Below are 27,940 nucleotides of genomic sequence, written 5' to 3'. Positions count from 1 at the left end.
GTACAGGGGAGAGTGGAGCGCCGTTCGCCGGTATGTGCGCATGCGTTGAGGTCTCGGGAAGCCGATGGGGGGGTCACGAGTCACGGGCGGCGTGCGGCTGCTGGTGGGGGCGTGGCCGGCGGAGCGGGCGCCGCGTTACGAGGCCGCTGGTTGGCCAGCGCTAGTCACGTGGTTCCGGGCCGCAGGCGACGCGCGCCGGTGCGACGTCAACGCAGCCGGGAGAGTTTTACCCATCTGTGTTCCGCGGCCCGGCCGCGGCTGAGTCCTCCCAGGGCCAGGGTTGGGCGCTTTGCTGAGTCCCTTTGTGGCCGCCATGGACAATTCTGGGAAGGAAGCGGAGGCGATGGCGCTGTTGGCCGAGGCGGAGCGCAAAGTGAAGAACTCGCAGTCCTTCTTCTCTGGCCTCTTTGGGTAAGAACCGGGCTGAGGGATCGGCCGGGACCCTAGGCTGAGAGGACGAAGGAGTCACGCTCGGAGGTGGCGGGTTAGGGCACGCAGAGCTCGGGCCGAGGGGACGGAGAGGAACCTGCAATGAGGTGATATGGCCTGAGGCGGCAGAGGGGACACAGGCTGAGGGCCAAGAGCCTGGGCCGGGGCAACACGGTTTGAGGAGAGACGGTCTGACATGGCGGAAGGGATTTGGGCTGAGGACACACGGACCGAGGCGACACTATCTTGAGGCGAGGAAGGGGTCCCAGGCCGAAGACAGGCCAGCGGGCGGGGGAGAACCTGGACCGAGGGAGTACGTCCTGAAGCCTTGGAGGGGACCGGCCTGGGGGGACGGAGGGAGTCCGGGAGAGAAGCCAGGTCCGGAGGCTTTTCGGAGCTCTAGGGGAATCTGTTTGAAGGCTCTCAGGCGGCAGTGATGGGGTCTGGGGCTGAGGACGCCTGCGGGAGGGACTGACCTTTTCAGAAAAACCCCTGGGGCAGTGGATTTGCGTGGGCCCTGGGCGGTGAGGGTGAAGGCTGAAGGGGGCTGACACCAGGCGGAGGGGCTCAGGGCTAGATGATCCTAGGAGCGGTGAGCCGCTTCTGAAGTGTGGGGGGTGCATGGGGTGAGTACGGCCCTGGTTAGCAGTGACTAGTTTAAGGACAGCTGAGCGGAGGAACCCGGGATGATGGAATCAAGACTGGGGAGGTCTCAGCACTTTGGGAGGCCGAGGTGGGCAGATCATCTGAGGCCGGGAGTTCCAGATCAGCCTGGACAACATTGTGAAACCCCGTCTCTACTAAAAATACAAAAATTAGCTGGGTCTGGTGGCGGGTGTCTGTAATCCCACCTACCCGGGAGGCTGGGGCAGGAGAATCACTTGAACCCAGGAGGCGGAGGTTGCAGTGAGCCGAGATCGAGCCACTGCACTACAGCCTGGGGGACAAAGTGAGACTCTGTCTCAAAAAAAAAAAAAAAAAGAAAGAAAGAAACCTGAGGAGGCCTGGGTTGAGGCTGGAGACTCCTGGGTGGGGGAATGCCTGGTGGTGGCTTGGCCAAGGAGATGGAGGGATAACAGGGAGAGACAAGGGGACTGAGAGAACCAAAACGGGGGATCAGATTCCTGCTGTGTGATCCTCGAGTAATGGGGATGACAGGGACATGCTGAGAAGAGGGATGGGAAAAGGCTTGGGAGACAGAACTAACGCATATAACATGGCATAAAACTCACGTTAGCTCCTAAAAGCTGACACGACCATCCTGTGATCATAGAAGTGTCAAGAGCCCAGGTTTGAAATGTGGCTCTGCCACTTACTTCATGACTTTGGGTAAATTGTTTAGTCTCCCTGTTAAAGGAGATCACAAATCAAACCTACCTCCCATTTGCTATGAGTTAGAATTGAGCCTGGCGTGGAGTTACATCTCTGAGAGTGTTAGCTGTTGTTAATGTGACTAACCAGAAGGAAACAGGTTTGGAGCGTGCAGAGAGCTGATGGGGTTCAAGGTGGGCGCCCGAGCAGAGAGGTCTGGGAGGGGTCAGGAGAGGGACAGACTGAGAAACATGAATGTTCTAAGAGGAGCTGAAAGGGAACAGAAAAGGGATCCACGAAGACTTAGTAGGGTTGAGAGGAGCATGAGGCTCTGGGCAGAGGAAAGAGAAGGGAGTTTGGCAGGGGGCGGTGGTGTGGAGGGGGTGGGATCTGTGCTGATGGGAGGACCCGAAAGGGTCAAGGGGAGGCTGTGGAAACTGAGAGGAGGACTGGGAAAGGACTAGTGGGCTTGTAGAGAGAAAGGTGTGTGGTGGCCACTCAGAAGCAGAGCCTGGGGACGATGGTGGGACCGGGAACATCTGCAGAAGGCTGGAGAAGGGTTTGGGAGGAGGGCCTGGGGATGGGAAGAGACTGTGGTAGGAGCCTGGCAGAGGCTGGTAAGACACGAAGGAGAGGGATCTTTCCAAGAGAGGAAGGAACAGGAAAAGGGCTTTGGGCCACGCCCCTTGTTTGAGGTTGGATAATGTTTAGCAAAAGAACTTGAAGAACATGATGGCGAATTGCCTGGTGTGGAGAAACATCCGGGGCTGATGGACTGTATTGATTAGGTGAAAAATGTTTTATTTTAGAGGCTGCGAGGAGAGAGAGGGCGTGTGTGTGTTTCTTTTTCTTCACAAGGGGAGAAGTTCAAGTGCTGTGTTTGGGGGTGGGGCCACGAGCTGGGTTTTTGGTGATAGTTTTCCTGGGTGGCTCTGGGTGTCCCTTTTGGCCCAGGGATTAGTGGGCTGTTGGACTGTGTGCTTGGGAGGGAGCAGCTAAGTCAGCCCCAAGGCACTTGCTACCTGGTTGGGAAGGCAGGATGAACAGCAAACACCAGTAAAGTGGAATTACCTACTGTAAGGAGGGGCTCGATTATGTCATTCCTGTGACTGAGCTCAGAGGAAGCAGCGTGAACCAGGGGGAGGCTCTTGGTGAGGAGTGAGCTGGGCCCCAAGGAACCCCAGGACTTGCTGAGGAGTGGGGCCGGGGAGGGTGCTCTAGGCAGCAGGGATGGTGCAACAGAGACCTACCGTGAGGGGAGGTTCTGCCTGGAAAGACAGGGAACTGAGATCCAGAGGGATCAGAAATGGCTTCCTGGGGGAGAGGCCCCAACCCTGGGGGGATGAACATGAGTTTTGGGGTGCTCTCTGGCAGGGAGCAGCACTCCAGGCAGGGATTATGATGGAGCATGCCTTAGGAAGATGGAACACAGGGAGTTCCATGTTAGGCCATAAAGGTGGAAGCGGCAGGTGAGGCCAGACAAGGAAGGCCTGGTGAGCAAGGGCTGGGCCTGGAGGAGGCACTGGAGAGCTCCAAGGAGGCTAAGGGAGGCCCATCCTGGCAAGCTCCTGTTTGCCTTCTAGAAAGGACTGCAGCAGCTGGTGTGGGGGAGAGTGACAGCAGGAGGCTGTTGCAGTGCCGGTAATACTAGCAGATGCTGGTTATTAAGTGCTCGCTCTGACTCGGACCCAGGCCTGGGCCAGGCTCAACCTGTTGATGGATGATATGGATTTAGTCCTCACAAAATCCCCGTGGAGGTAGAGAAACTTGGGGGCTTAGAGAAGTTGACTTATTTGCCCAGCCCCACAGTAAGTGGGAGAGGTGGCATTCAAACCAGTTCTGTGTAATTCCAGAGCCTTCTCATTTAGCCGCTTTGCTGTGCTACCACGGTAGTTTCTCCTCAAGGTTCATGACCATCTCTGGGCACTACATTTAGGAAGGATGTTGGCAAACTAGGTGTGTTGGAGAGCCGCCACCCTCTTAACTGTCCTCCCATGGCTGTTTTCTCTAAAGATTTGAAAAAAAGAGCTGGTGTGTTCATCTCAGTTCCTTCCAGCTCCCAGAGGAGTTGACCTGGTGCTGTGGGAGTGTGAGTGAGGTGAGGGCAGAGGGCAGGGAGGATGGGAGGCTGGCCTGACCGGAGCTTGCGTGCCTGGGAGCTGGGAGCACAGCCAGAGGCCAGCTTGGGAGGACCTGCTTGATGGGTGGGAATCACTCAGGCACCTCCTCCTCTCTGATCTGGGTTTGCTTGTGTTCAACATTCCATAACCCACCTTTATTCAAGGTCCTTGGTAGCTGCCGGGACTGGAGAAGGGAGTGTTGGGGCTCAGCTTGTCCTTGGTGCCTCTCCCTTCCCCTTTGGGAACCCCAGCAATGACAGTGTCCTACATTGAGGGGCCTCTGCCCCTGTCAAAGGGCAAGTCAGAGAGCCCTCACCTGGGACGCAAGGCAGTGGGCGTCTGTGCTGTTGCCTGCCTTGGTGCTCAGACGCCGCCCTTGCTCTTCATTATTTCTGGGCTGCCAGACGCTAGGGGGCTTTGATGCACCAGCAGCCACTGAAGGCGACAGCACCAGCCAGTTAGGAGAAGCTCAAAGCCATTCCTATTCCTCCCCTTGGTGATGGGGGCGCAGCTCAAACTTCTGCTCTGGAAGCAAAAAGACGGAGACTTCTGACTACAGCACAGTGAGCCAGCAGCAGAAGGGGACAGCTGAGTCCAGGCACACTAGTTCCTCCTCCCTGCTGCGTGTCTCCTGGGGAATCCAGAGTGCCTGCTGTGCCCTTTGGGGCTCGTGCAGGTTCTGAATGGCAGCTCTGTTCCCTGGGTCTTTTCCTCATCCCTGATGTCTCCCAGCCACCTCCCCTGCCCCCAAAACAGCCAAAATAAAAACTTCCTTCCTCTTGGATACAAACGTGTAGAGGGAGTTTCTTCATCTGTGAAATGAAAATCATGGTAACTGTTTCCTCGGGTGGTTTTAAGGATAAATGAGACGATGCGTGGGAAGTGGTGGGAGCACGGTGCCTGGCTCTGCTAATGTTTATTAAGGGCTCACTGTCATCTTTATTAGTAAGTATTGTCATTGGAAGTTGAGCTAGAAGTGCTGGAGAAATAGGTGGCAGAGGGTGTTCTGTATACAAACAGTGCATTCCTAAGATCAGATCTTGACGATCAGTTCCTGTTTGAACTACCTGTAGGCAGTAACTGCGGGACCCTGGGAGGGCCAGCTTGTCTGTACAGGGCCTGCCCGGGGTCTTGGCTGAGACTGGTGTGGGCATGAGCTTCCAGATTTCTCTCCAGACCGCCTTCCTCTGCAGAGCGTGCAGAAACCCCGGCGCCATTTCCAGTGGGCACCCTGGTGAATCACAGTGCCCTGCGAGCTGCCAAGATCCACAACTGAAAACTTGGCATCTCTTGCCCAGTCTCAGAGTGGAGTCTTTCCTGAGGGCACACAAGGTTTCTGGGGAATCCGAGAGTTCCTGGCTTTCCTGATGGATAGGACTTTGCTGCCTGGCCATACAAACATTTCCGTCTCCTTTTTGGGATGGGGCTACTGAGAGACAAGGGTCTTTGAGAACACCTTTGAAGAAAAAGGGAGCACATTCGCCCTTGGTCTGTGGTGAAATGTAATCCCGTTGGGGTGCAGGAGGGCATCCGTATAAGAAAATAAGAAACAGGGCACCTGCCAGGCTGTGTGCCGTGTGGCAGGTGAGGTCCTGGCTCTGAGCTTATCATCTCGAGGGGCCGTAGGCCTGTATGTATTTTGAGCATTGTGCGGTAAGGGGTGGGGCGGTGGGAGGCAAGGACTCTGGAAGCCGAAGGAGGAGCAGCACTTAGCTAATCTGGGGTGGAGATGAAGCCCATGCTGCGATTCTGAAGAAGGGAAGCGTGCCTGGAATCGGTCCTCTGCGGGGCCTGATGAGAGGGATGCTCTCGATTACTGAGCGCCCGTGGTGTGGCCAGCTCTCTGCTGGGCACGCCGTGGGGTGCTGCCTGCAAGATTGCTCATGCTTCAGCAGCCCTGCAAGGTGTGGAGTCTTATCCCTAGTTACACATGAGGAAACGCAGGCTGGCACGCGATGAGCTGGCGCTGAGGCCAGGCCTGTCTGACTACTGTCAGCATTTATTTTATTTATTTTATTTTATTTTATTTTATATTTTATTTTATTTTATTTTATTGTTATTTTATGTTATTTTATTATTTTATTATTTATTTTTACCACCACAAGCAACTCTCTAGAATTCCCATTCCTGGGTGGCAGGCACCCCTTTGAGCGTATTTCTCTTCCTTTGTATAACAGCAACCATTTGAGCACCTTTTCCATTCTGCACTCTGTGCCAAGTATTGAGTATGTGTCATTTCTAATCCTCACAAAGACCCCTCCCAGGCCAGATTCATTGTCTCCATTTTATTTCATTTTTCATTTTTGAGAGACAGGGTCTTGTTCTGTTGCCCAGGCTGGAGGGCAGTGTTGTGATCGTAGCTCATTGCAGTCTCAACCTCCTGGGCTCAAGTGATCCTCTCACCTCAGCTTCCCAAGTAGCTGGGGCTGTAGGCATATGCCACCATGCCTGGCTAATTTTTAGTAGAGTTGGGGTCTCACTGTGTTGCCCAGGCTGGTCTCAAACTCTTGAGATCAAGCAACCCTCCTGCTTCGGCCTCCCAAAGCCCTGGGATTGTAGGTGTGAGCCACTGTGGCCAGCCATGCTGCCATTTTATAGATAAAGGATGGAATCTCAGCACTTTGGGAGGCAGAGGCAGGAGGATTGCTTGAGCCCAGGAGTTCGAGACCAGCGTAGGCAACACAGGGAGACCCCATCTCTTATTTAAAAAAAAAAAAAAAGCCTCGGGGATAACTAGCCCCAGGTCGAACACTTAGCAAAGTACCTGAAACGGACTTCAGCCCAGGTCTCGCCACCCTAAAGTCATTCTCTTTCTACCCCTTGTCTTTGCCCAAACAGGCATGTCACAAGAGGGTCTTGTGGTGATTTCAGAGCTGGGCAGTTAGCTTGTGAAACTTTATTCTTTCACCGTTGTTAACCGGGGCCTGTGGAGAGATGGGAAAGCAGAGATGGGCTCGGGCCCCGCCCTGCAGGAACTCATACTCTGCTTGGTCAGGCAAGGCCCACTGCAGAGTGGCGGGAGGCAGCTGGTGGTTTCGCGCTTCCAGGTGATACTGGTGGCGGTGCCTTCAGGATGCTGAGCCTCTGGCAGCTCCCAGCTCCAGTGCAGTCAGTGGACTAGCAGGGCTGGTGGCCCCCGGCTCCCTGTGCCAGGGTGGACCCTGCACCACAGGCAGCGTTAACTTTTTCTGACGTTCCTTCTGCCTGTTGGCTTGTTACTGGCAGGCTCGGTAGGGGGCTGGCTTAATTCATCCTCCTTTGCCTAGAGGATGCTCCACGCAGCTCCAGCAGAGAGCAGCCTCTGCTCGTGAGATGAGGGAAGCCTCGGCAGTACAGGCTCCCTGGCTTCTTTAATCTAGAAGAGGAGTGGGGGCAGGCAGGGACCTTGTCCTCCCTCCTCATTTTCCCGAGGACCTTTGGGCATGGGGAAGGAAGCCTTCCTGATCACTGAGTGAGAGGCAAGGGCAGGACTGGATCCCCAGGGCCCCAGTCCTCTTTCCCAGCCCTGCTGCTTCCTGGCAGGGTAAGCTTGGACAAGCCCTCCGCCCTCTCTGAGCCCCAGCTTCCTCACCTGTAAAGCAAGGGCAGCACCCAAAGGGCTCTCGTGAGGAGCTGTGGGCTCCTTCCAGGGGAGTGCCCGGGAGGCAGGGAGCGCCACACGCCAGCTGTGATTAAGGCACATAGTCTTGAGAGCCGTGCAGGAGGTGGGCTCACAGGGAAGACACAGGCATGTGATGGGCCCTAGGACACCTTCCCCACTGAGGGTGCTGATTAGAGACGTGGGGCAGTGGGCCTTAAGTCTGAGGAGGAAACCGTAGGCCTGTGGCTGTGGCTTCCACAGAGGCAAGAGAGTAGAGTGAGTCCAGGACCCAAAATGGGGGCCTGACTTTGTCCACCCTGCCTCGTGAGGTCCTTCGGGAGCTGCAGGTGGTGGGTCAGGACATGGTGTATTTCTGGCAACCAGGAAGTGCCTGGTGGATGGAGGAAGGAAGGAGGGGGCTAAGACTCTGCCCTGCACAGGTCCCATTGGGCATCTGTGCATTCCTGGCAGTGCCCAGCCTTCCATATGGCAGTCGCTGAGGTTGGTGGCTGTGTTTGGGAGACCTGAGACTCCTTCCTCCGCCTTGGAGGGGGAGAGAGCAAAGCTGAGCGGGTAATTATAGACAGCCCTGCATCAGGCAGCCCAAACCAGTTCCCTCTATTCCCGGAGTGGCTCAGAGCCGTGGGATGGAAGGAGTGAAGCAGAGGCAGCTTGGGGGAGGTCAGTGGGGGAGGGACAGTCAGCTGTCACATGCACCGCCGCCCAGGCCCTCAGGAGAGGAGGCCCAGCTGGCTGTTCCTTTCGTGTACTGTTATTATCTCCTGGCACATAATAAATGCTCGGATACCTGTTCCCCAGGTGAATAAATGTGTATGTGAATGGCTTCTTCAGGATCTTCCACTGGAACCTAGGCACGTCACTTTCCCCCTTTGGGGACTTCACTCCCATTTCTAAAAGAAGAGGATGGGACTCTGGAGATCTCCTGTCATCCCTGGCCATGGTAATGGGCAAGATCACAGGGCGCAGGGGAAGGAGGAGGCAGGCCTGGGGCCTGAGCAGGTATTAATCCCTCTGGCCTTTCCACCCCACAGTTAGAATCATTGACCCCGTGCAGTGTTGGCTGTGCTTAGCCTGGGATCATAGAGTTTCAGCCCGGGCAGCTGGTAGGCTTTGTGTCCGTCCTGTGTCTGCTCTGTCCCGCTGAGCTGAAATAAACCCGGCTGGAGCTGACTCCGCTTATTGTTGATTGCCCGCTGTGGGCCGCTCAATGACGTGGGTCATTTCTGCTCATCCAGGGTCTGTGCTTTTTCAGAGAGTGCATGGAGCTGGATAGGACTTAGTCACACTCAAAAAGAAGGGAAGGCTGAGCTGGGGGACCTGTGGGGTGGGCAGACCTGTGATTAAGGTCTGAAAATGTCCCTTTAAGAGAACATTCCAGAGAAGGTCCTTCTGAGGGTTTTTTGCAGCCAGGCCCCAAAGGGCCCTTCAGGATTCTCAGCCAGAAGGTTTTGAAAGTTTCTTACCTCTCCAAGGCCAGGAATGGGTTCTAAAGAAGTCATTCCAGGCTGGGCACGGTGGCTCATGCCTGTAATTCCAGCACTTTGGGAGTCCGAGGCGAGTGGATCACTTGAGGTCAGGAGTTTGAGACCAGCCTGGCCAACATGGTGAAACCTGTCTCTACTAATAATACAAAAATTAGTAGGGTGTGATGGTGCACATCTGTAATCCCAGCTACTCAGGAGGCTGAGGCAGGGAATTGCTTGAACCCGGGAGTTGGAGGTTGCAGTGAGCTGAGATCGTGCCACTGTACGCCAGCCTGGGCAACAAGAGCGAAACTCCATCTCAAAAAAAAAAAAAAGGAAGAAGAAGTCACTCCAAACAAGGCCCAAGGTGTGTTGGGCTGGCTGAGGTGAGTTGGGTGAGGGAAGACAGAGTGCAGCACGGTGAGTGCGGGAAGAACACATTGCCCAGGGCCACTTCCCGGGGACAGCAGAGAGTGGGGGACAGCATCAGCACAGCCCCAGAAGGCAGAGGGTAGGCTTTTCATCTGGCAAGATGACAGGATAGAAATAAATAGATTATTTACCTGGTGTGATGTGGATTCAGGAGGCCAGGATCCCTGGCCTAACCAGCCCGCCCACCGTGGGGGCATTTATTTGCCTGCTGACATTGCCAGGCCTGGCCGCTGATCTGATCGCTGGTGGCTGCTTTCCAGGTAGTCAGTCTCAGTCAGTTTTTCCTTCTCAAACTTACCTATCAGCTGAATTACCTGGGCCTCCCAAACCCCAATTGTTAAAAATCTCAATTGCAGGCCCCATCTAGACCCTACTGAGCGAATCCCAGAGAGTGTGGCTATGGGACTGTGGTTTGATAAAATGAGCACTTCATGTGGCTCAAAGGGATGGGCAGGTTGGACACACTGAATACTCAGTGCAGAGGGAAGGAGTGCTCACATCCCAGCTCCCAAAATTACCTTTGAGCCCCTCCACAGCTGGGGTTGGTGTGGACAGGTTTCCAGGTATAACGTTGGGCCAGTTGACACAGGGTGTGGGATGGGATGGTGAGGACGATTTGAATGGGAAAATACCCACTCCTCTCTTTTGTCTTCCTTAAAAATAAACTAAACACTAGTTATGCCGGTGAAGAGAGACCCTGAAATCCATTTGGTGGGACTCCGGAGTGTGTGGATTTTATTCTACTGATTATGTGGATGTTGGGAGTTTGAGCAGTTACACAGACTACAGACCTGGCGGGCTAAGCCTGGTTGTATTGTTAAGGGCAGAAGAATGCAGTGGGACTTACGGGTTTGAGGTACTAATGAGGTCCCCCAAGTCAAGAAGAGGCTCATTATGTACATGTGGAGGTCAAGAAGCCAGAGTGAAGCTGCCCAAACAGGGTGCCCTTTATGTTTTTAAATTCCTGTCTATCTCCCAGTGTATCCCTACTGTTGGACAATAAGTTTTTGGGGGGTTTTGCTGTTTTAAATAATGCTATGCTGAACATCCTTGTAACTTTCTGATTAGTTTTTTTAGGATAAATTGCTAGAAATGTAATTCATTGCTGGACCACAGGGCCAAATATAAATCCTAATACTTAAAAATGTGTGTGTGGGTGTGTGTGTATAGATATATACACACATATATACATATACACATATATATACATATATGCATACATATATACACATGTGTATATATATGTATACATATGTGTGTGTGTATATGTATATATATTTTTTCTTGAAAAGATGTACAAACAGTTAAAAATTCAGACAATACAAACATGGAATGCCCAGTGAATGTCTGCCTCCCACACCTGGCCCTCCTTCTGCAGGCTCCACCTTAGAGAAAAATGCTGTTACTAGGTTTTTGTGTATTCGCCCAGAAATATCCTATGTTTATATAAACATGTATGTTTCTATTCTTTTCACTCTCTTTCTCTTTTTTTTTTTTTTTTTTGAGACAAGGTCTGGCTCTGTCGTCGTCCAGGCTGGAGTGCAGTGGTGTGATCTTGGCTCACTGCAACCTCCGCCTCTCGGGCTCAAGTGATCCTCCCACATCAGCCTCTCTAGTAGCTGGGACTACAGGCATGCGCCATCACACTCTGCTAATTTTTTGTATTTTTTGTAGAGTTGGGGTTTTGCCGTGTTGCCCAGGCTGGTCTTGAACTCTTGAGCTCAAGCAATCCGCCCATCTTGGCCTCCCAAAGTGTTGGGATTACAGGAGCCATGAACCACCACACCCAGCCCACCCTCTTTTTTTTAAACACAAATGGGAACATTTTATATCTACACTTTAAAATAGTGCTTCCCATTTCTTTGTATGGCTGTGTGATATATATGCCCGGTCCCGAACTGGTAATGACACACTCTAGGGCTGCAAGGTCTTTATTGAGCAAGCAGAGAGTGCAAGGCACAGGATTAAGGCTCCCTCTGCAAAAGCAACACGATGTCTTAAACTGGGCTAGTCCCGCAGAATGCTTTGCAGTCTCCCAGGGAAAGGGGATTTGTAGCGCGCCTGGGACCCAGTGGGCCCCTAGTATCCCAGGCAGGAAGTAGAAGAGGCTGTCAGACCCTGGGGTTGTGGTGGGGTCAGGAACTCTTTGCCCCACTACCCCAGCAAGCACCCAGTATCTACCCCAGTACTCCCGGAGGGAGCCGTTTTGCCCGAATTGAGTGTGCCATTGTATGCAGGGGTGGGGGACACAGACTCAGGAGGCCTGGGGGAAGCTGGCTTCACAGGTGAAGGGTGAGGGGTTAGGGGCATGTCTGTACCGGCACTGGAGCAGAATGCTTGCTTTCTCCTGGATAGCCAACTAGATTGTCTCCTTTTTTTCTTTCCTTTTTCCCCAGAGGCTCATCCAAAATAGAGGAAGCATGCGAAATCTACGCCAGAGCAGCAAACATGTTCAAAATGGCCAAAAACTGGAGTGGTATGTCATCTCCGCTAGAGCTCCTCCAAGGTGCTCTCCTCCTCCCTCAGCTTCCACTCACACAGGCCTGCCCAAGAGGTTGGCCTTGAGGGCCCCTTCTCTTTTTATGCATCGGAAAGCCACTGGCCCGCTCTCTAATTGTTTTGTGCTTGCTGGGTTACTTTATACTCTGGGTCATGGGGCCTTGGTGAAAGGACAGAGAGGATGGGAATAAATAGATTATTAGACCTAGATAAACCTATGTGGATTGATGAGCTCTTAGAGTCCTCCTTAAATTCAGAACTTCAGGTTTCCTGGTAACTTCCTTAGTGCTTCCATCAGTGTCTAAATTCTAGGCTGGGGGAGGATGTTCAGGTGATTCCAATAACAACATGAATCATGGCTACTGTTTGTTGAGTACTAAGTGCTCATCATTTAATTGCATTAGCACAGCAGCCCTGTCAGTCTATAAATATCCCTATTTTACAGATTTGGAAACTGAGGCTTGGCTTAGTCTCTTGCCCAGGGTGCCAGAACTAGTAAGTGACAGAACCAAGATTCAGAAACCAAGGCTCTGACTGCAGAGCCTGAGTGTTTAACCTGCCCCAGTGAGGCAGGATAGCTTCACAGAGGAGAGGGGTGGGGAGGAGCCCCTTGGGCTCAGGGAGGCTGGAGATCTCTTTGGAGCTCCCTGCAGGCCCAAGAAGTCCAACAACCCAGTGTGTTGAGGCCTTTTGAGGCTCATTTCATAATACATCTTTCATGTCACCAAGATTGAATTAAGGAAATACGGCAAGAGACCCAGTGTTTGAACGCAGGGAGGAACTTCTGACCATGGAGGAGAGGGAACCTGGTGGTGGGACCATGGAGGCAGGGTGCAGAGGTGCACAATAAAATTGATTATCATCATTTTTGAGAATGTTGTTGGTTTCCCAAAAATTCAAAGTTATTCCTGAGTTTTCACAAAATACGTTGTGAATAAAGCCAAATATTTTTTGTATTTTTATGCTCCCAAACTTAGAAAATTCCTCTAGAGAAAAAAAGCTTATTTTTTAATTACATAGGTGTTGCTTTTCCCCTAAAATTTGTTACCTCTGCCCCCCAACTCTTCAAAGAAAAGCCCTAGGCCATTTCCCCCCGGTAATATCCCCTTTTCTTGAAAAAATTTTTTTTTTTTTTTTTTTTTTTTTTTTTTTTTGAGACAGTCTTGCTCTGTTGCCAGGCTGGAGTGCAGTGGCGCAATCGTGGCTCACTGCAACCTCCGCCTCCCTAGTTCAAGTGATTCTCCTGCCTCAGCCTCCCGACTAGCTGGGATTACAGGCACGTGCCACTACGCCCAGCTAATTTTTGTATTTTTAGTAGAGACAGAGTTTTACCATGTTGTCCAGGATGGTCTCCATCTCCTGATCTTGTGATCCGCCCACCTCGGCCTCTCAAAAGTGCTGGGATTACAGGCATGAGCCACCGCGCCTGGCCGTAATTTTATACTCAAATTTGGAACTCTTGAAAATAATAATGAAATCATATAGTGAAAACCTGGAAGGCTTTGTCTCTTCTGCTGCTCAAAACTTAAGAGGATGGGGCCAGGCCTCCTGGTCCTCTTCCAGCTCAGAAACTCTGACTCAGATTCAGCTGGAGGAGAATGAAGGGGAGAAGCCTCAGAGCTGAGCTGGAGGTGGTCAGCTGCACGAGGAGGAGAGACGCTGCTGCCTCCCAAACGTCAGTTAGGAGATGTGTGGGCAGAATGGCTTGGGACCCACAGAAGCTGACCATGTGCAGATGAGCACAGGGTAGACGAGGCTTCAGGCGTGGTCTCTTCTGCCCTCCGCCCGTGGGCACTGGCCTGCATGTACTCATTCTTGGTGTCCATATCCTGTTTCCCTCTCTGGACATGCAGCTCCTGGAGGGAGCCAGCTCTGTGTTGTCCGACCCCTACTCCATGAGCCTCACAATTCATGCAAGTGCCTTGTCCACGGGGATCTGCAGTGAAGGGAACAGAATGTGAACAGAGGCAGAGGAGTTGGGAGAATCAGGAAGAGCTTTGGGGAGCTGTGGAAAAAGAAACAGGACTTGGAAAGCGGAGTAGATGGGAAGGTGTTATGTGGTTTAATCTCAGTTGCCCCTTGCTTCCCAAAATACCCCTCCGAAGCCACCCCATGATTCAGCCTGTACTTTGCCTTCTAGTGGTGGTTCTGGGCCCTGTGCTTCGAGACTCCCCTGGGGAGGACTGCCCAGGCCGGGAGTGCAGGAGGCCACCTCACTCTGTTTTATATCCTTTCCAGCTCAGATCTGTCTGCCTTCTCCTTGGATCTTTAGAAGTGGTGGCCCTGGAAATGCCAGCATAGCTGGGATTACGGACATGGCATTTTACCTGGGCTTACCCTGGCTCTCTTTCCATATACCTGGGGCTCAGGGCCTTCCCCCGAGGCAGCTTCCTGCCGCCCTCAGAGACTGTCAGGTGGGCCACCAGGGAGCCTCAGCGCAGGAGCCAGCAGACTTGAGGTCTAGGCCTCAGTCTGGGCTCACTCAGGCCACCCTCGTCCTATCTTGGGGACTCTTTCCGCATTCTCGAGAGCCCGACCCACCTCCCAGGGCAGTGTCTCTGTGGCTTCGTAAAGTGTGGAGCCCCACTGAGGCCGGGACTGCCCTTCTCTTCTGTTCCAGCTGCTGGAAATGCGTTCTGCCAGGCTGCACAGCTGCACCTGCAGCTCCAGAGCAAGCACGACGCAGCCACCTGTTTTGTGGACGCCGGCAACGCGTTCAAGAAAGCCGACCCCCAAGGTGAGGGCCTCTGCAGGCCACACGGGCTGGCTGCCCGGAGCACCATCCTAGCACCCTGCATCGATTCCTCAGGTTTCCTGGCGGCTCTGGTTTTTCCAGTGGCCGACATGTGATAGGCTGGCAGGGACGCACCTGAGGCAGAGTGAGCGTTGACTTTAGAACTGGCTCCCTTCCTTCCAGTTGGCATTCGCGCCCTGCTCAAGTCTCCACCCCCTTATCTACCGTGTCGGTGCAGCTGATCACCCCTTCCCAGTCCCGGAGCATTTGGGAGTGGGAGTTCCATTGCAGACCCACCGCCTGCCGGGGAGAGAGGAAAATCTGTTCTGTTGTCAGAATTAACATGCAGAAGGGAGCAGTGTGGGGGGCGGGGAGGATTCTGAGACTAGCCAGGTAGGAGTTGCTGCCGAAAAAGGAGCGGAAATTAGCCCAACCTGGCTTCCCTACATCCTGGGGAGGAATTAGAGAGAACAGAGCCTGAGATATAGTTGCCAGAGAACAAATTACTTAAAATGAGAGCATGCTAGGGACAGAAGCCCAGTTTGGGGCTGACTCATGGTGAGAAAACAGTTTTTGTCCCCCTGGGCGCCTCCTGAAGAGGAAGTCCAGCATAGTGTTTGCATGTGGCGGGAATTTTAATTTATTTTTTAGAATGTTGGTGCCAGGTACAGGTTGCTAATTAGAAAGCACAGGCAGTTTTTAAAAATGACCATCTATTGTCACTGTCATCTCAGGGGAATGGAAAATAAATGAATCTTTAAAAAATAAAAAGCAGCTATGTAATCTTGGAATAAAGGCCCGTCTTTCCCAAGAGAAGACAGGTTTGCAGCAGTGCAGGGAGCTTCCTCCATGGATCAGCGAGCACTGGGTTCACACGCCATGTTTGGGAACTGCTGGCATACCCCTTTGTCGTGATCTGACATGTTCCCAGACGAGGATGAATTTGTGTTGACCAGTAGCTCTTCTCTGTCCTTAGACTGACCAGTTGCTCCTCACCAGCTGGGCATCTCACGCGTTGGCCTCAGTGGTCACATGGTGGGGCTCAGGCCTGGCAAGAGGCCGAGGAGCAGCCTTGTAACTGGGTGGGCCGTGGGGCTTGCCTGGCTGATAGCACTGGGCCACAGCAGGCTGCGTGGTTGATGCAGTGATGACCCAGGGAGACCCTGGGTTGGTTTTAAGCTTGACTCACCACAGGGAGTCTCCATGCCTTCCATTAAGCTGCCCTGCCAAGCCTTTCCTTCTGCTCCCTGGGAAACTGGTTGGCCAAGATATGCTGTCTTAGCATCTGTGACGTTCAGCTGCTGCCCCATCTGGAGTAACTGGAAGGACACTCTGGGGCAGCACTGAGCGCCAGGCTGCAGAACAGTGAGTGCCATTTGCTCTTTCAGCAGACCCCTCACTTCCTGCACACAGGCCCTGCCTGGCAGTGGGATATGGTGGGGTCCCTTCCCTGCGTTTGATCTGAGCTTTTCTAGCTCTCCAGCGAGACTCTGCAGGGTGTGGGCCTGGAGTCTGGATGTGGCCCTTCCCTGGCCTTAGGAAGCTCAGAAGGTGGCTGAGGACTCCGACCGGTAGGAAAGTATAAAGATGATGCCACATCCAGGGCACAGAGGCCGACTTGCACAGAGCTGAGGCTGGGGGACTTGAATTTGGCTATGGGAGATCTTTCAGGGAAGAAAGGGGGCAGTTCTGAAAGGAGAGCCTCACCTGGGTAGAGCTGAGAGCAGGTGCCATGTCCAGAGCCCTGGGGACGTGGTGCTGAGCAGGGAGGGGTGTTAGTGCAGCTTCCAGAGCTACAGCCTAAAGATGCGCACCCCAGCCATGACTCCCAGTGGGGAAAGGGGCACATTGGCATCAAGGGCAGCGGCTGCTTTGTGTCTGAGGCTAGACAGCCCTCACACAAGGCCAGGTGCAGTGGCTCATGCCTGTAATTTCAGTGCTTTGGGAGGCTGAGGCAGGAGGATTGCTCGAGCCCAGGAGTTCAAAACCAGTCTGGACAACATAGTGAGATCCTGTCTCAAAAAAAAAAAAAGCCTCACAGAGAATGTCATGTAGCAACTGTGTGTGGCTTAGCAGCGCAGGCAGTGGGTGGTCTGGGAGGACCCTGCCTCCCCTGTGATCCTGGGCAAGTCAGTCTTTTGGGCGTCTGTTTCCTCATCTGTTAAAGCAGAGACTGCTGTGAGATGATGCAGTCATGCCCAGTGCGGCACCTGGTGTGTAATAAACTTCCAGTCAGAACACCCTTGGCTTTCATCAGTCCAGGGGCCCCTGCCTGCCCTGGGCTCCCCATAGCCTCTGCCCTTGGCCGGGTGCGTTGTGAGACAGCGCTGGAGGCCAGATTTGGAACCTTGCCTGGTTTCCCCAAGCAGGTGGCCGGCGCCCTGGGGCCGTCCTCATCACTGGTCTCCTCAGCAGCCTAGCAGGCCTGTCTTGGGTCAGCACTTCTAGGGCTTCCTCCAGGACTCCCTCCAGAAGGACCTGCCCCCAAGTGGCAGCTGGAGTGTGCCTGAGGCCCGGCTGGGCTCCCGAATTCCTCTCCCTCTGCAGAGGGTGGCCTGCTGCCACCTTGGTGGCTCTGGGTGGGGAAGGGTGATGCTCATATGTGTTATTGGTTCCTCAGTTACCCAACCACGGCTGCTGCTCAGGGCAGAGTCGAGCCAGCGAGGCCTCTTCCCGGGCCTGCCTGATAGCTGGGGCTGGGGACAGTGTGTGTACCTGGGGCAGGAAAGCGGCCCGGCCCCTGCTTGTCCCCCACTTCCTCCCCAGCTGCCATTTACTGGATTTCTACTGTGTACCAGATGCTTGGCATCTTTTAACCCATTTGATTTCTTTGTGCATTCTGTGACTTGCCCCCATTTTACTAAGGAGGAGATGACCAGTAACCAGGAAGGGCTTCAGAGAGGCAGAAGTCAAGCTGGGCATCGCTGGTAGGAGTGACTGCGGGGATGGGCGGTGGCCTGGGCCATAGCTCCCCAACTTGGGCTGTATTGCTCTGAGCCCCTTTCCAGCCCTCTGTGGGTGGGTGCAGGAGGGGCCAGGCCACAGAGCTGGGTGTTGCTCCGCCTGTCCGAGTGCACAAGGCCTGGTGACCTGAGATAAGAGTAGCAGTCATGAGTGTGTCAGAAGCTCGTCCAGGAGCCAGCTGGCCCAGGTATCTGCTGGTGGCCCGCCGCTTTCCAGGCATGGAGGGGACTTAACCCCATGCGTCCATGTTGCTGCCTGGGGGTAAGCTGTCTCCCTGCTGCTACTGCAAGGACTGTGCCATGCTGACGACGGGTGCTCCAGAGCCAGTGCCAGCAGGCCCAGGTGGCAGCTGCAGATCTCACTGCTCACTGCAGAGCAGCAGCCTTTGCCGCCTCAGCCCACAGGGTGCCAGGTTGGTGTCCTGGGTGTTCTGGCCAGGAGAGTGAACTAGTGAGCAGCCCAGGGCCTCCATGTGGAGACTGCAGCCAGGTGGGGCGGCAAGGCGGGCCTCTCACCTCACTCCAGCTGCTGCTCTCCTCCTCTGCAGCGCGGCCCGGCTTAGCTGTTGCTTCTGGGCCCACCGACTACAGGATGTGTGTGTCTTCAACCTGCCGGATTTAGGTTGTGTTCTCTCCCCTTCCTCCTCACCTGCCCCCTTTTTGCCATCGTTTCCTCTTTCTGCTGCCATAGTCTCCGTCTGTCAGCCCTGGAACCTGGACTGAGTGCTGTACCTTCTCTCAGTCCCTTTTGGATCCCCAGAGGTCTTTCTGAATTGGACAAAACCTACAGACCCCACTCCCCAGAGGAGTGCTTATGTACCCCACTGTTTACATGTCAGAAGGAGGGGTTGGACTCCCTGAAAGCCCAGCCACAGACCTGAGACAAAGAGCCTCTGTTCAGATGCCTCCCCACAGAGGGAGTTTGGAGTCCCATCCAGACCGTGAGTCCCTTGAGAGGAGCCCAGCCCCGGCGCTTCTTGGTAGCACCCTCATCTCAGGCAAACATGGCCTGGGTGACCATGGAGACCCCCACAGTGACCAGGAACTTTCAGATGCCCAGGCTGAAGCTCAGAGCCCACGCCCTGTGGCCTGTCCAAGCTCCCTGCCTTTCCCTCTCCCCAACCCAGGCCTCCCTCCCCACAACACCCCTGTCCTCCTGAGATGCACTAAAATGGTGTTCTTAAAAAATACCCCCTGGGAGCTCATTTCTATCTGCTAGAAAATGCCTCCCACTCATGCTTTTCTCTCTCCTCCAAATAACTTGTCAAAAAAAAAAGCCTTTCCCAAATTTAAAATCTTGCAAGAGATAGTACAACAAAGGTAGCCCAGTTCTTCCTCAGTGCCATCCTGGTGTGTTCAGGTTTTTTGGCAAAACCTTTGAGGAGCTGGTGGGTGGCAGGACCAGGTTAAAGGGACTGAGAGCAGAGGGCTCCCGACTGCTGAGATACGAGGAAGAGGGGGCAGTGGAGAGCACACTGAGGGCTCAGTGTTCATGACATCCAGCCTCCTCGTGCCAGAGGTCCAGGTCCTCCTGGTGCAGGAACAAAAGCTGTTCAGGGTCCTGCAGAGATGGTGGCAGAGCCCAGGTAGAACCTGGTACCCCTGTTGCCTCCAAGACCACCTCAGATGCTGGCTTGGCCGCCTCCCATGCCCCCTTCCCCTTTGCCAGCAGCTCAGTCCTTCAAGAACAGGGCCTTGGCAGGTCTGTCTTAAAACACCCATGGGAGTCTAGCCATCAGCCTGGCCTAGCACTGCTGTGCCCTGTCGCTGGGGTTGTGGGAAGCTGGTAGCATCCTGGCAGCCCGAGGGGAGAAGGGCTCCCCCTGAAGCATGTGCCCAGCAAGTCACAGTCTGCACAGGCAGCCCTCTCACCAGAGTTCCTGGAGCTCAGGGATTCCGTCCCCTTCTTCCCAGCCCCTTGAGAGTGTGTGGCAGCGCTCGCAGCTCTGAGTGCCTATTGATCTCTCTGCTGGCAGCCAGGTGCGCCTGCGTCTGCCTCCTCTCCTCGGCTTCTGCTGAAACGACTTCACTTTCTCATGTCTCCTCCCACCTCCCTTTCTCTCCAGAGGCCATTAACTGTTTGATGCGAGCAATCGAGATCTACACAGACATGGTAAGGACCGCTTGCTTGTCCTGACAAGCCCCCCCGGGTCCCACTGCATTGCCCCAGCCTTGCTTCCCCTCTTTCAGCACCCCCAGCACTGTTCTTATTCTGCGGCCAAACCAGTTGGGGAGCGGGAAGTGGGAGCTGGGGGGATTAGGTCACCTGAGCTGGCCTGGGCTGGTTGGGTCTTCACCCAGCTCCTCACCAGCCTGACGGCCCCCTCACTCCACAGGCAGTCATGGTTTTCCTTCATAGAACTTAGGTTATTGAGCTGGGCAGTGTGGCTCATGCCCGTAATCCTGGCATGTTGGGAGGCTGAGGTGGGAGGATCTTTTGGGCACAGGAGTTCAAGACCAGCCTGGGCAACATAGCAAGACCTCCTCTCTACAAAAAATTAGCCTGGTGTAGTGGCATGCACCTGGGGTCCTAATTCTTGGGAGGTTGAGGCAGGAAAATCGCTTGAGTCCAGGAAGTTGAAGCTGCAGTGAGCTGCGATCACACCGCTGCACTCCAGCGTAGGCGACAAAACAAGACCCTGTCTCGAAACGAAAAAAGAAATTGGGTTACTAGAGAGTGTGCGTCCGGCACTTTCCCTTGCCCAGCCTTCCCACAAGTGTCGCATTTGATAAGCATCTTGCAGCAGGCCATAGGGGTAGGCAGAGTCCACAGGAGGCTCAGCACCTGCCTGCCCCAGGGGGCGTTGCCAACGACAGATGCAGACCAGATGGGCAGCTGCCAACCGGAGCCAGAGTGAAGGGTCCCACCCAGGCCGGGGCTCCTGTCAGTGCTTTCTCTCTCTCTCTCTTTTTTTTTTTTTTTTTTGAGACAGAGTCTCTCTCTCATCCAGGCTGGAGTTCAGTGGCGTGATCTCCACTCACTGCAACCTCTGCCTCCCAGGTTCAAGTGATTCTCGTGCCCTAGCCTCTCGAGTAGCTGGGATTACAGGCGTGTGCTATCATGCCTGGCTAATTTTTGTATTTTCAGTAGAGATGTGGTTTCACCATGTTGGCCATGCTGGTCTCGGACTCCTGACCTCAAGGGATCCACCCGCCTTGGCCTCCCAAAGTGCTGGAATTACAGGCATGAGCCACCGCGCCTGGCCAGCTCCTTTTTGCCTCTCCGCTTGCCCTGTCTGTCTCAGCCCTCCAACCCCAGGCAGGGACACAAGCCCTACCCCTTGCGTTCAGGGCAGTGCTGCAGGGATGACTGTGATTAGAACAATAATAGCAGCTGCCATTTATTAGGCCAGACACTGCAGGGTGGTTTAATCCACAGCCCTGTGAGGTTGGCATTATTGTCATCCCCGTTCCTTAGTGGAGGAGAGGGGCTCAGACAAGTGACATGACTTGCCCAGGGACATGTGGCTATAAGCAGGAGTCACTGAGACCCAAAACAAGGTCTGGCTGAGCCCAGGGCCTTGCCCTTTCCTACTGCCCTCAGCAAGGGGGTGGCGTTGGACCAGCCCTTGGTGCAGAGCAGTTAGGCAAGCGCCTGGACATTGGGTGGAGGCGGATGGAAGGTTCGAGGTCCCTTGGAACCTGAGGCCTCCCTGGGGAGCTCTGGGTGTGCATGGGGGAGGCTGACAGATAGGTGTTGGCCTGGGGGCAGAGCTGGTACTCTTGGGCAGGGGTCTCAAGCCCTCCCTCCCATCCTGGTTTCTCCAGAGCCTTTTGCCAAGTGGCTCTGGACTGGTCCTTCCGCCTCTCTGGCTGCTATCAGAGGCTTCCTAAGGGCCAGGGCCTTGGCCAAGTGCTCGTGCTCACATCCTCTCTGGTGTCACACCATCTGTGCCCTCGTGGACGGGATGGAATTAGGCTGAGGCCCTGGAGTGGCTTGTCCAAGGTCACCCGCTCAGCCCAGCACGCATAGCTGGGCCTCTAGTGCTGGGGCCCTCCCTTCTCACCCCTGTGTTCCCACACCTCTCGGTCTTCTTCACACCTCAGGTCTTCTTCATACCTCCTCACAGGCGTGGCTGAGGGGCGGGAACTTGAAGGGTCATGGGTCAGCAGGCGGGCACACAGGAGGTCATGAGTCACAGGCAGCCCCTTCCTGTGTCCCCTCCAGGGCCGATTCACGATTGCGGCCAAGCACCACATCTCCATTGCTGAGATCTATGAGACGGAATTGGTGGACATCGAGAAGGTGAGTGGCAGCAGGGCCCTGCCTGGGCTGGCTGCCAGGACCAGCGCTGCTCTCTCTTCTTCCCACCAGGGGAGTCCTCTGGTGTCTGAGTGCCGAGAAGGGGGCATGGGGCACTGGCAGAACTTGGAGAACGGGGTCTGGCTGTGTCCCAGGCAGGCAGGGCGGAGGGTGTGGAAGCTTCACAGAGGCCTCCTCTCCCTTCCCTGCCCTCCCCTGGAACCCATCCCCCGTGTCTCCCCAGGCCATCGCCCACTACGAGCAGTCCGCAGACTACTACAAAGGCGAGGAGTCCAACAGGTAGCCCCCTTCCTGCCTGCCCCAGCCCCGCAGGCACCGCCACCACTTCCCCTCACTACTCCTCCCCACACAGCTCAGCCAACAAGTGTCTGCTGAAGGTGGCTGGCTACGCCGCGCTGCTGGAGCAGTATCAGAAGGCCATTGACATCTACGAACAGGTGGGGACAGATGGGGATGGCGGCTCCCACCCTGCCCCCTCTCAGGGCCTGTGCCTCCTCCTAAGCCCTGGCACCTTGTTCTGGAACCACCCCTCCCCCGGCTCGCCCTCTGCCTCTCCCCCCACATCCCTTGCCATGTCATCCCCCCACCCCGTCTTCAGCCTGGCTGAACGTTCTCCACCTACGACTCCATGCCTTTCCAGCACTGTCTCTCTCCCTGGCTGTGCCCCTCCCACACCCCTCGCAGAGCTTCCTGGAGGGGCCCAGAGTGAGGCTGGCTAAAGAACCCAGAGGGAGGGAACAGGAAGAACTGCCAAGAGGCCCAGGGTGGCCGTGGGCACCCCACCCCATGGCACGATGGTCCTCATCCACAGTGGGAGGGAGGGAGTGTCACATGGGGTCCCCCCAGCGTGTGTGGAGCCCTGGGTGATGGCCGAGAAAAAGGCAGCTGGCCCCTGGGGAGAGATGGGCGGGCGCCACCTCTCATGTTCGCGCCGCCTCTCATGTTCCCACCGCCTGCCGCCCCTCTGCCCGCCGCCGTGCCAGCCTCCCATTGGTCCTGACAGCCAGGCCGCCTCCTTCCCACTGTCTCAGGCTCTCAGAAGGCCCACAAACACCTGGCTACAGCCTCCACCCCCACCCAGCCACCATCATACCCTGATCTTGGTCGCTCACGCACTGGCCACTGACCTCCCCAAGCTGGTCCCTGGCTCCCTGCCCTTGGGGTCCTGGGTTAACAGGGCCTCACCCCGGGACACGGACCCATCTCCCAGCTGGCCCCCCAGTGCCTGGCAGTGGCTCTGGCCCTCTGGCTGCTTGCCCTGAGCTCACAGTGCCACTTCTCCATGGCTACAGGTGGGGACCAATGCCATGGACAGCCCTCTCCTCAAGTACAGCGCCAAAGACTACTTCTTCAAGGCGGCCCTCTGCCACTTCTGCATCGACATGCTCAACGCCAAGGTAGCACACCCCATGCCCGCAGGACCACTGTGCCAGGCCACCATGTGCCTATCTCCAGGCCAGGTCCTGTTGCCCCCCAAGAGGGACGTGCTCCTCTCTCACGTCTGGCCTCTGCCAGTCAGCCTTTGGATGAGAAGTGTGGTTCTCACAGCTGTGTTTCTGTGCCGGCGTCACCTGCCCACCCGGGCCTGGAGGCTTTTGCGGGTCTAGCTCCTGCCTCACTTAGTGCTCTTTCCTTCATGGGTGCACTTCTTGAATCCTCACTGCACCCCATTAAAGTCAGCACCATTGTCACCGCATCTTGTGGGTGAAGATGGTGAGGCTGGGACGAGAGTCCCTTGTTTGAGGCCACGTGACTAGGGACCTGCAGCCCCAGTGTTCCAGATCTTTGTGACTCCTGCTGTCATAACTTCAGCTGTACCTCACACATGCCCACCTATTTTCGGGACACTTGGCAAAAGAGGCGCCAAAGAGGGCAGTGAGAAGGGGCGTGGCCAGTGGGAAGGAGCTGGAGGGTTGGCGCTAGATTTTGCTTGGCCGGAGTTTTCCTACCATTGCCTGGCAGAAGCATGGAGTCCAGGATTTCCTGGTGTCCCTGGCTCACGGCCTGGGGTGATGGCCCCACACACCCCACACACACACACACCCACACACACCCCACACACATACCCCACAGAGCCCTGCTCTGCTGTGGGCACTGGTGGTGGGCAAAAGCTTGGGCTTTGTCAGACCAGGTTCCCATTCCCACCCCATGTCTCACCCTGCCCTGGGCAGGTCACTGCTCCTCTCTGGATCTGTTTCTTCACTTCGAAAAGGGGGCTCACCGTTATATGACCCTCTCAGGGTCCTCAAGCAGCACCAGCCCCAGGCCTGGCATGGAGGATGTGCTCATTTGTCCCCTGCCCCAGCTGAGCCAGGTGGGAGGAGGCAGTGGGTGCCTATCTGGGGAACCTTCCCCCTCCACCCACCTCTCCCTGCAGCCATCTCTGCAGCCAGGCTGGTGGTGAGCTCAGCTACAGGAAGGTACTGACAGACACAGAGCCAGGTGACACCTGAGGCTGGGGGAGGGGTGCACAGAGCTGACTCAATATCACCCGACATCCCCAAGTCCCCTCGGCTGCTAGGCCAGTAGCTCTGAGGGCCCTCTCGTTACTAATTCATCTTCCCCCTTCCCTGCTGCCCAGCTGGCTGTCCAGAAGTATGAGGAGCTGTTTCCAGCTTTCTCTGATTCCCGAGAATGCAAGTTGATGAAAGTAAGTGCTGGGTGCTCCGGCCTCCCCCTTCCTGAACCCCAGACGGGGGTGGCTGGGGCTCCAGGTGGGACAATCACCAAGACTTGTCCAGTAGTTCTCAGAGGGTGTCTTTGTTTTGTTTTGTTTTGTTTTCTTTGGCCATTTGAGTCTCCATTTTCCAGATGAAGAAAGTACAACTCGGGGAGTGCTGGAGCTCGGGATGGCTAGGTGGACACACACACACACACACACACACACACACACACCACACACGACACCCCACACACACACCAAACACATCACAGACACCACACACACCAAACCACACACACCAAACATACACTACACACATCACACCACACACCACACACACCACACCACACACACCATACCACACACACACTATACACACTACACGCTACACAAACACCACACACATCACACACACTACACACACAGCACACATCACACACCACATATCACACACATACTACACCACATGACACCACTCACACACACAAAACACATCGCACACTACACACACCACACGACACACACCCCTCAGACAAAACACACGCTGCACACACATGACACACACCCCTCACGCACAAAACACCATGCACACACCACACACGACACACCACGCACACACACCAAACACATTGTACACACTACACCACGCCACACACACCAAACACCACACACACCACACACCACACATACACCAAACACACCCCACACACACCAAACACACCACACGCACCACACACGCAACTCACACACACCAACCACACATGCCCACACACAGCACACCCCCCTAACACACACACCACACACACACGCCCCCACCACACACACACACCCTACACACACACCCCACACACACACACATTCTGTGTGATGTTCTATGTTGGTAAGGTTGCCCTGAGAGCAAGCGTTTCTGATGAGTAGGGCAGCAGGATTGCAACACGCCCCTACCCATCCCCAGTTTAACCCACACGGATTGACCCTCTGAGAGACCTCAGGAAGCCCCAGCCCCAGGCCTGGCATACAGATAGTGTGTGCTTTCATCTAATCCAGGCCAGACCTCAGGTCAGCGTGGGCCCCTGACCCCTCTCTGCCATTTGCTTGCAGAAGTTGCTAGAGGCCCACGAGGAGCAGAATGTGGACAGCTACACCGAGTCGGTGAGTGGCCAGCATGGGGGGCCAGGCCCCTTCACGAGGATGGGTCTCCTGGGAAAGCTGCCCTTCTCAGACACACTGTTCCTTGACATTCACCCATTTTTATCTGGCCCCCAGCCCACTGTGAATTTCTTTCTCCAGTCACCCCAGAAACCTTACAAGTAGCGCCAGGAGGCGCAGGGAGTGTTCTCCCCATTTTATAGATGGTGGCACTGAGGTTGGGGAGGTCAGGAGGCTCGGCCTTGGCCCCTCAGGGGCAGAGCTGGTGTTCAGAGCCACATCTGTCTGCCTCTGAAGACCAGGGTTCCTTGAGTCCCCCAGGTGAGTGTGTGAGACTCAACAGTGGGCGCCTTGGGCACCCAGGAGGCGCAGACGGGGAGGGAAGGGGTGAGAAGGAGAGTGGAGCTGAGGACATGGGAGAGGTGCCAGCTTGTCTCTGCCTGGTGGAGCCGCCCACGCGGCTCTCTCTCCCTTCCCTTTCTCTGTTCCCAGCGTTCCTGGGCTCATTGGCATCCGGCTCAGGTCCTGATTCGCTCCTCTAATGGCATATGTCAAGCATTTCTCCCTAGGTGCCCCTCGGGAATGGAAGCCCCTAACTGAGGACAGTGAGCAAATGCCATCCGGTTCCTCCTGCCCCAGATAGTGGGTGGCAACTCAGCCAGGAGCTCAAGGAGGGGATGCCCAGCAGGCCGTGGCTTCTCTCCCCTGTGGCACTCAGGAGTGGCCTTTTCCTATCTCCAGGCCTCAGTTTCCCACCCATTCAATGAGGATGCTGGACTTTTTTTTACTTTTTTTTTTTTTTTGAGATGGAGTCTTGCGCTGTCACCCAGGCTGGAGTGCAGTGGCGCGATCTCGGCTCACTGCAATCTCCGCCTCCCGGGTTCATGCCATTCTCCTGCCTCAGCATCCCAAGTAGCTGGGACTACAGGCGCCTGCCACCACGCCCCGCTAATTTTTTGTATTTTTGGTAGAGACAGGGTTTCACTGCGTTAGCCAGGATGGTCTCAATCTCCTGACCTTGTGATCCACCCGCCTCAGCCTCCCAAAGTGCTGAGATTACAGGCGTGAGCCACCGCGCCCAGCCATGGACCGTTTTTTTTTTAAAAGCTACAATATCTTTCTCCCCCAAGGGAAATGTTGTGCCCAGCATAGTCAAGACAGACAAGAGGGAGCTCCCATGGCTGAGTTGGAGCCTCAAGCCCTCCCTCTGCTCCTTCTCAGAGACCAGGGGTGACAGGGACATATCTTGAAAACCTTGGGACAAGTGCCCTTGGGCTTCAGGGTTGGGAACAGGGAGGAGCATGGCCAACCTATCACCTGGTGTGCCCTCAGGTGAAGGAATACGACTCCATCTCCCGGCTGGACCAGTGGCTCACCACCATGCTGCTGCGCATCAAGAAGACCATCCAGGGCGACGAGGAGGACCTGCGTTAAGCCCCACCCAGCCCCCCAGCACCCATCTTCCTGTCCCATCTGCTCAGAGAGAGGTGGGGCCGAGACTTGCTGGAGAGCTTCCCTCCTTTCCCACCTGGGGAGTCCCGTGGGCCACAGTGGGCAGGCGGCACTGGGGGTCAGCATGCAGGGGCACCAGAGGCCCAGGCTGCTGGCCGGACAGTCACCCTCTGTTCTCGCTACATCCCTTGCCCCTTGTCCATTTATTTAAGCCCCCATAGGTGCCCTTCACCCCCAAAACCATCTGTACAGAATCTTTGATACAGACCTATTGCTAGGGGTGCTGCCGGGGGTTTGGGGTCAGCATCTGGTCCCCCATCTCCTGACCAGCTGAGTCATGAGGCCGGTTTCTGTCTCTCCCACTTGTGTCCCCCAGCCAAGCTCTAAAGCACATGTAGCCGCTGAGACTTGCTGTCTCTGCTAGGGGAAGGCTCCTCTTCCCCCAGCGTCCTGCAGCCCCGACCTCTCAGGTTAGACCCTGGGCCCTGGAGCTTAGGGGGTTCTCCCCGACCCCAGCCCGACACCTGCTCCTTCCCTAATGCTTTGAGGTTTTTCTTGGTTGGAAGCTGCAGCTGGCCCAAGAAAGAAAATAAAAAACAACACTTTTGCATGAGTCTCTCTTCCTCCTTACCTCTGCTACCCACTCTGCCCCTGGGCCAGTCACCCGTCCCCCTCACACTCCTGGTCCCCCAGACTCTGGGTGAGCTCTTGGGAGGTCAGGGGCATGCATCCTTGAAACACGCGTGGGCTGGGTCAGTTTCTAGGTGGGGGAGACCCAGGGATGGTGGGCCTGGGGAGGAGCTCTGGCTTGGGAGTCCCAGAGCGCCCATCTTGATCTTTCTCTGGGTTCTTGGGGTCCGG

The 27,940-nt window shown here is 55.3% G+C and overlaps 1 protein-coding gene across 1 annotated transcript; it reads left to right on the top strand.

Moving 5' to 3' along the window:
- The first annotated feature begins 6 nt into the window (after positions 1-6).
- NAPA (NSF attachment protein alpha) lies at positions 7-27,692 on the top strand. Its single transcript, XM_030796992.1, has 11 exons — positions 7-411; positions 11,753-11,832; positions 14,476-14,592; positions 19,619-19,665; positions 21,721-21,798; positions 22,040-22,095; positions 22,169-22,253; positions 23,109-23,213; positions 24,398-24,466; positions 25,580-25,630; positions 26,960-27,692. Exons 1-11 carry the CDS (start codon positions 314-316, stop codon positions 27,059-27,061), a joined length of 888 nt encoding a protein of 295 aa, XP_030652852.1. The 5' UTR covers positions 7-313; the 3' UTR covers positions 27,062-27,692.
- The last annotated feature ends 248 nt before the right edge of the window (positions 27,693-27,940 follow it).

Source organism: Nomascus leucogenys, chromosome 17 (genome assembly GCF_006542625.1).
Source record: "Nomascus leucogenys isolate Asia chromosome 17, Asia_NLE_v1, whole genome shotgun sequence".
Taxonomy (NCBI): Eukaryota; Metazoa; Chordata; class Mammalia; order Primates; family Hylobatidae; genus Nomascus; species Nomascus leucogenys.
The sequence above is the reverse complement of the archived record's forward strand: the minus strand, read 5'-3'. Positions and strand labels throughout refer to the sequence as shown.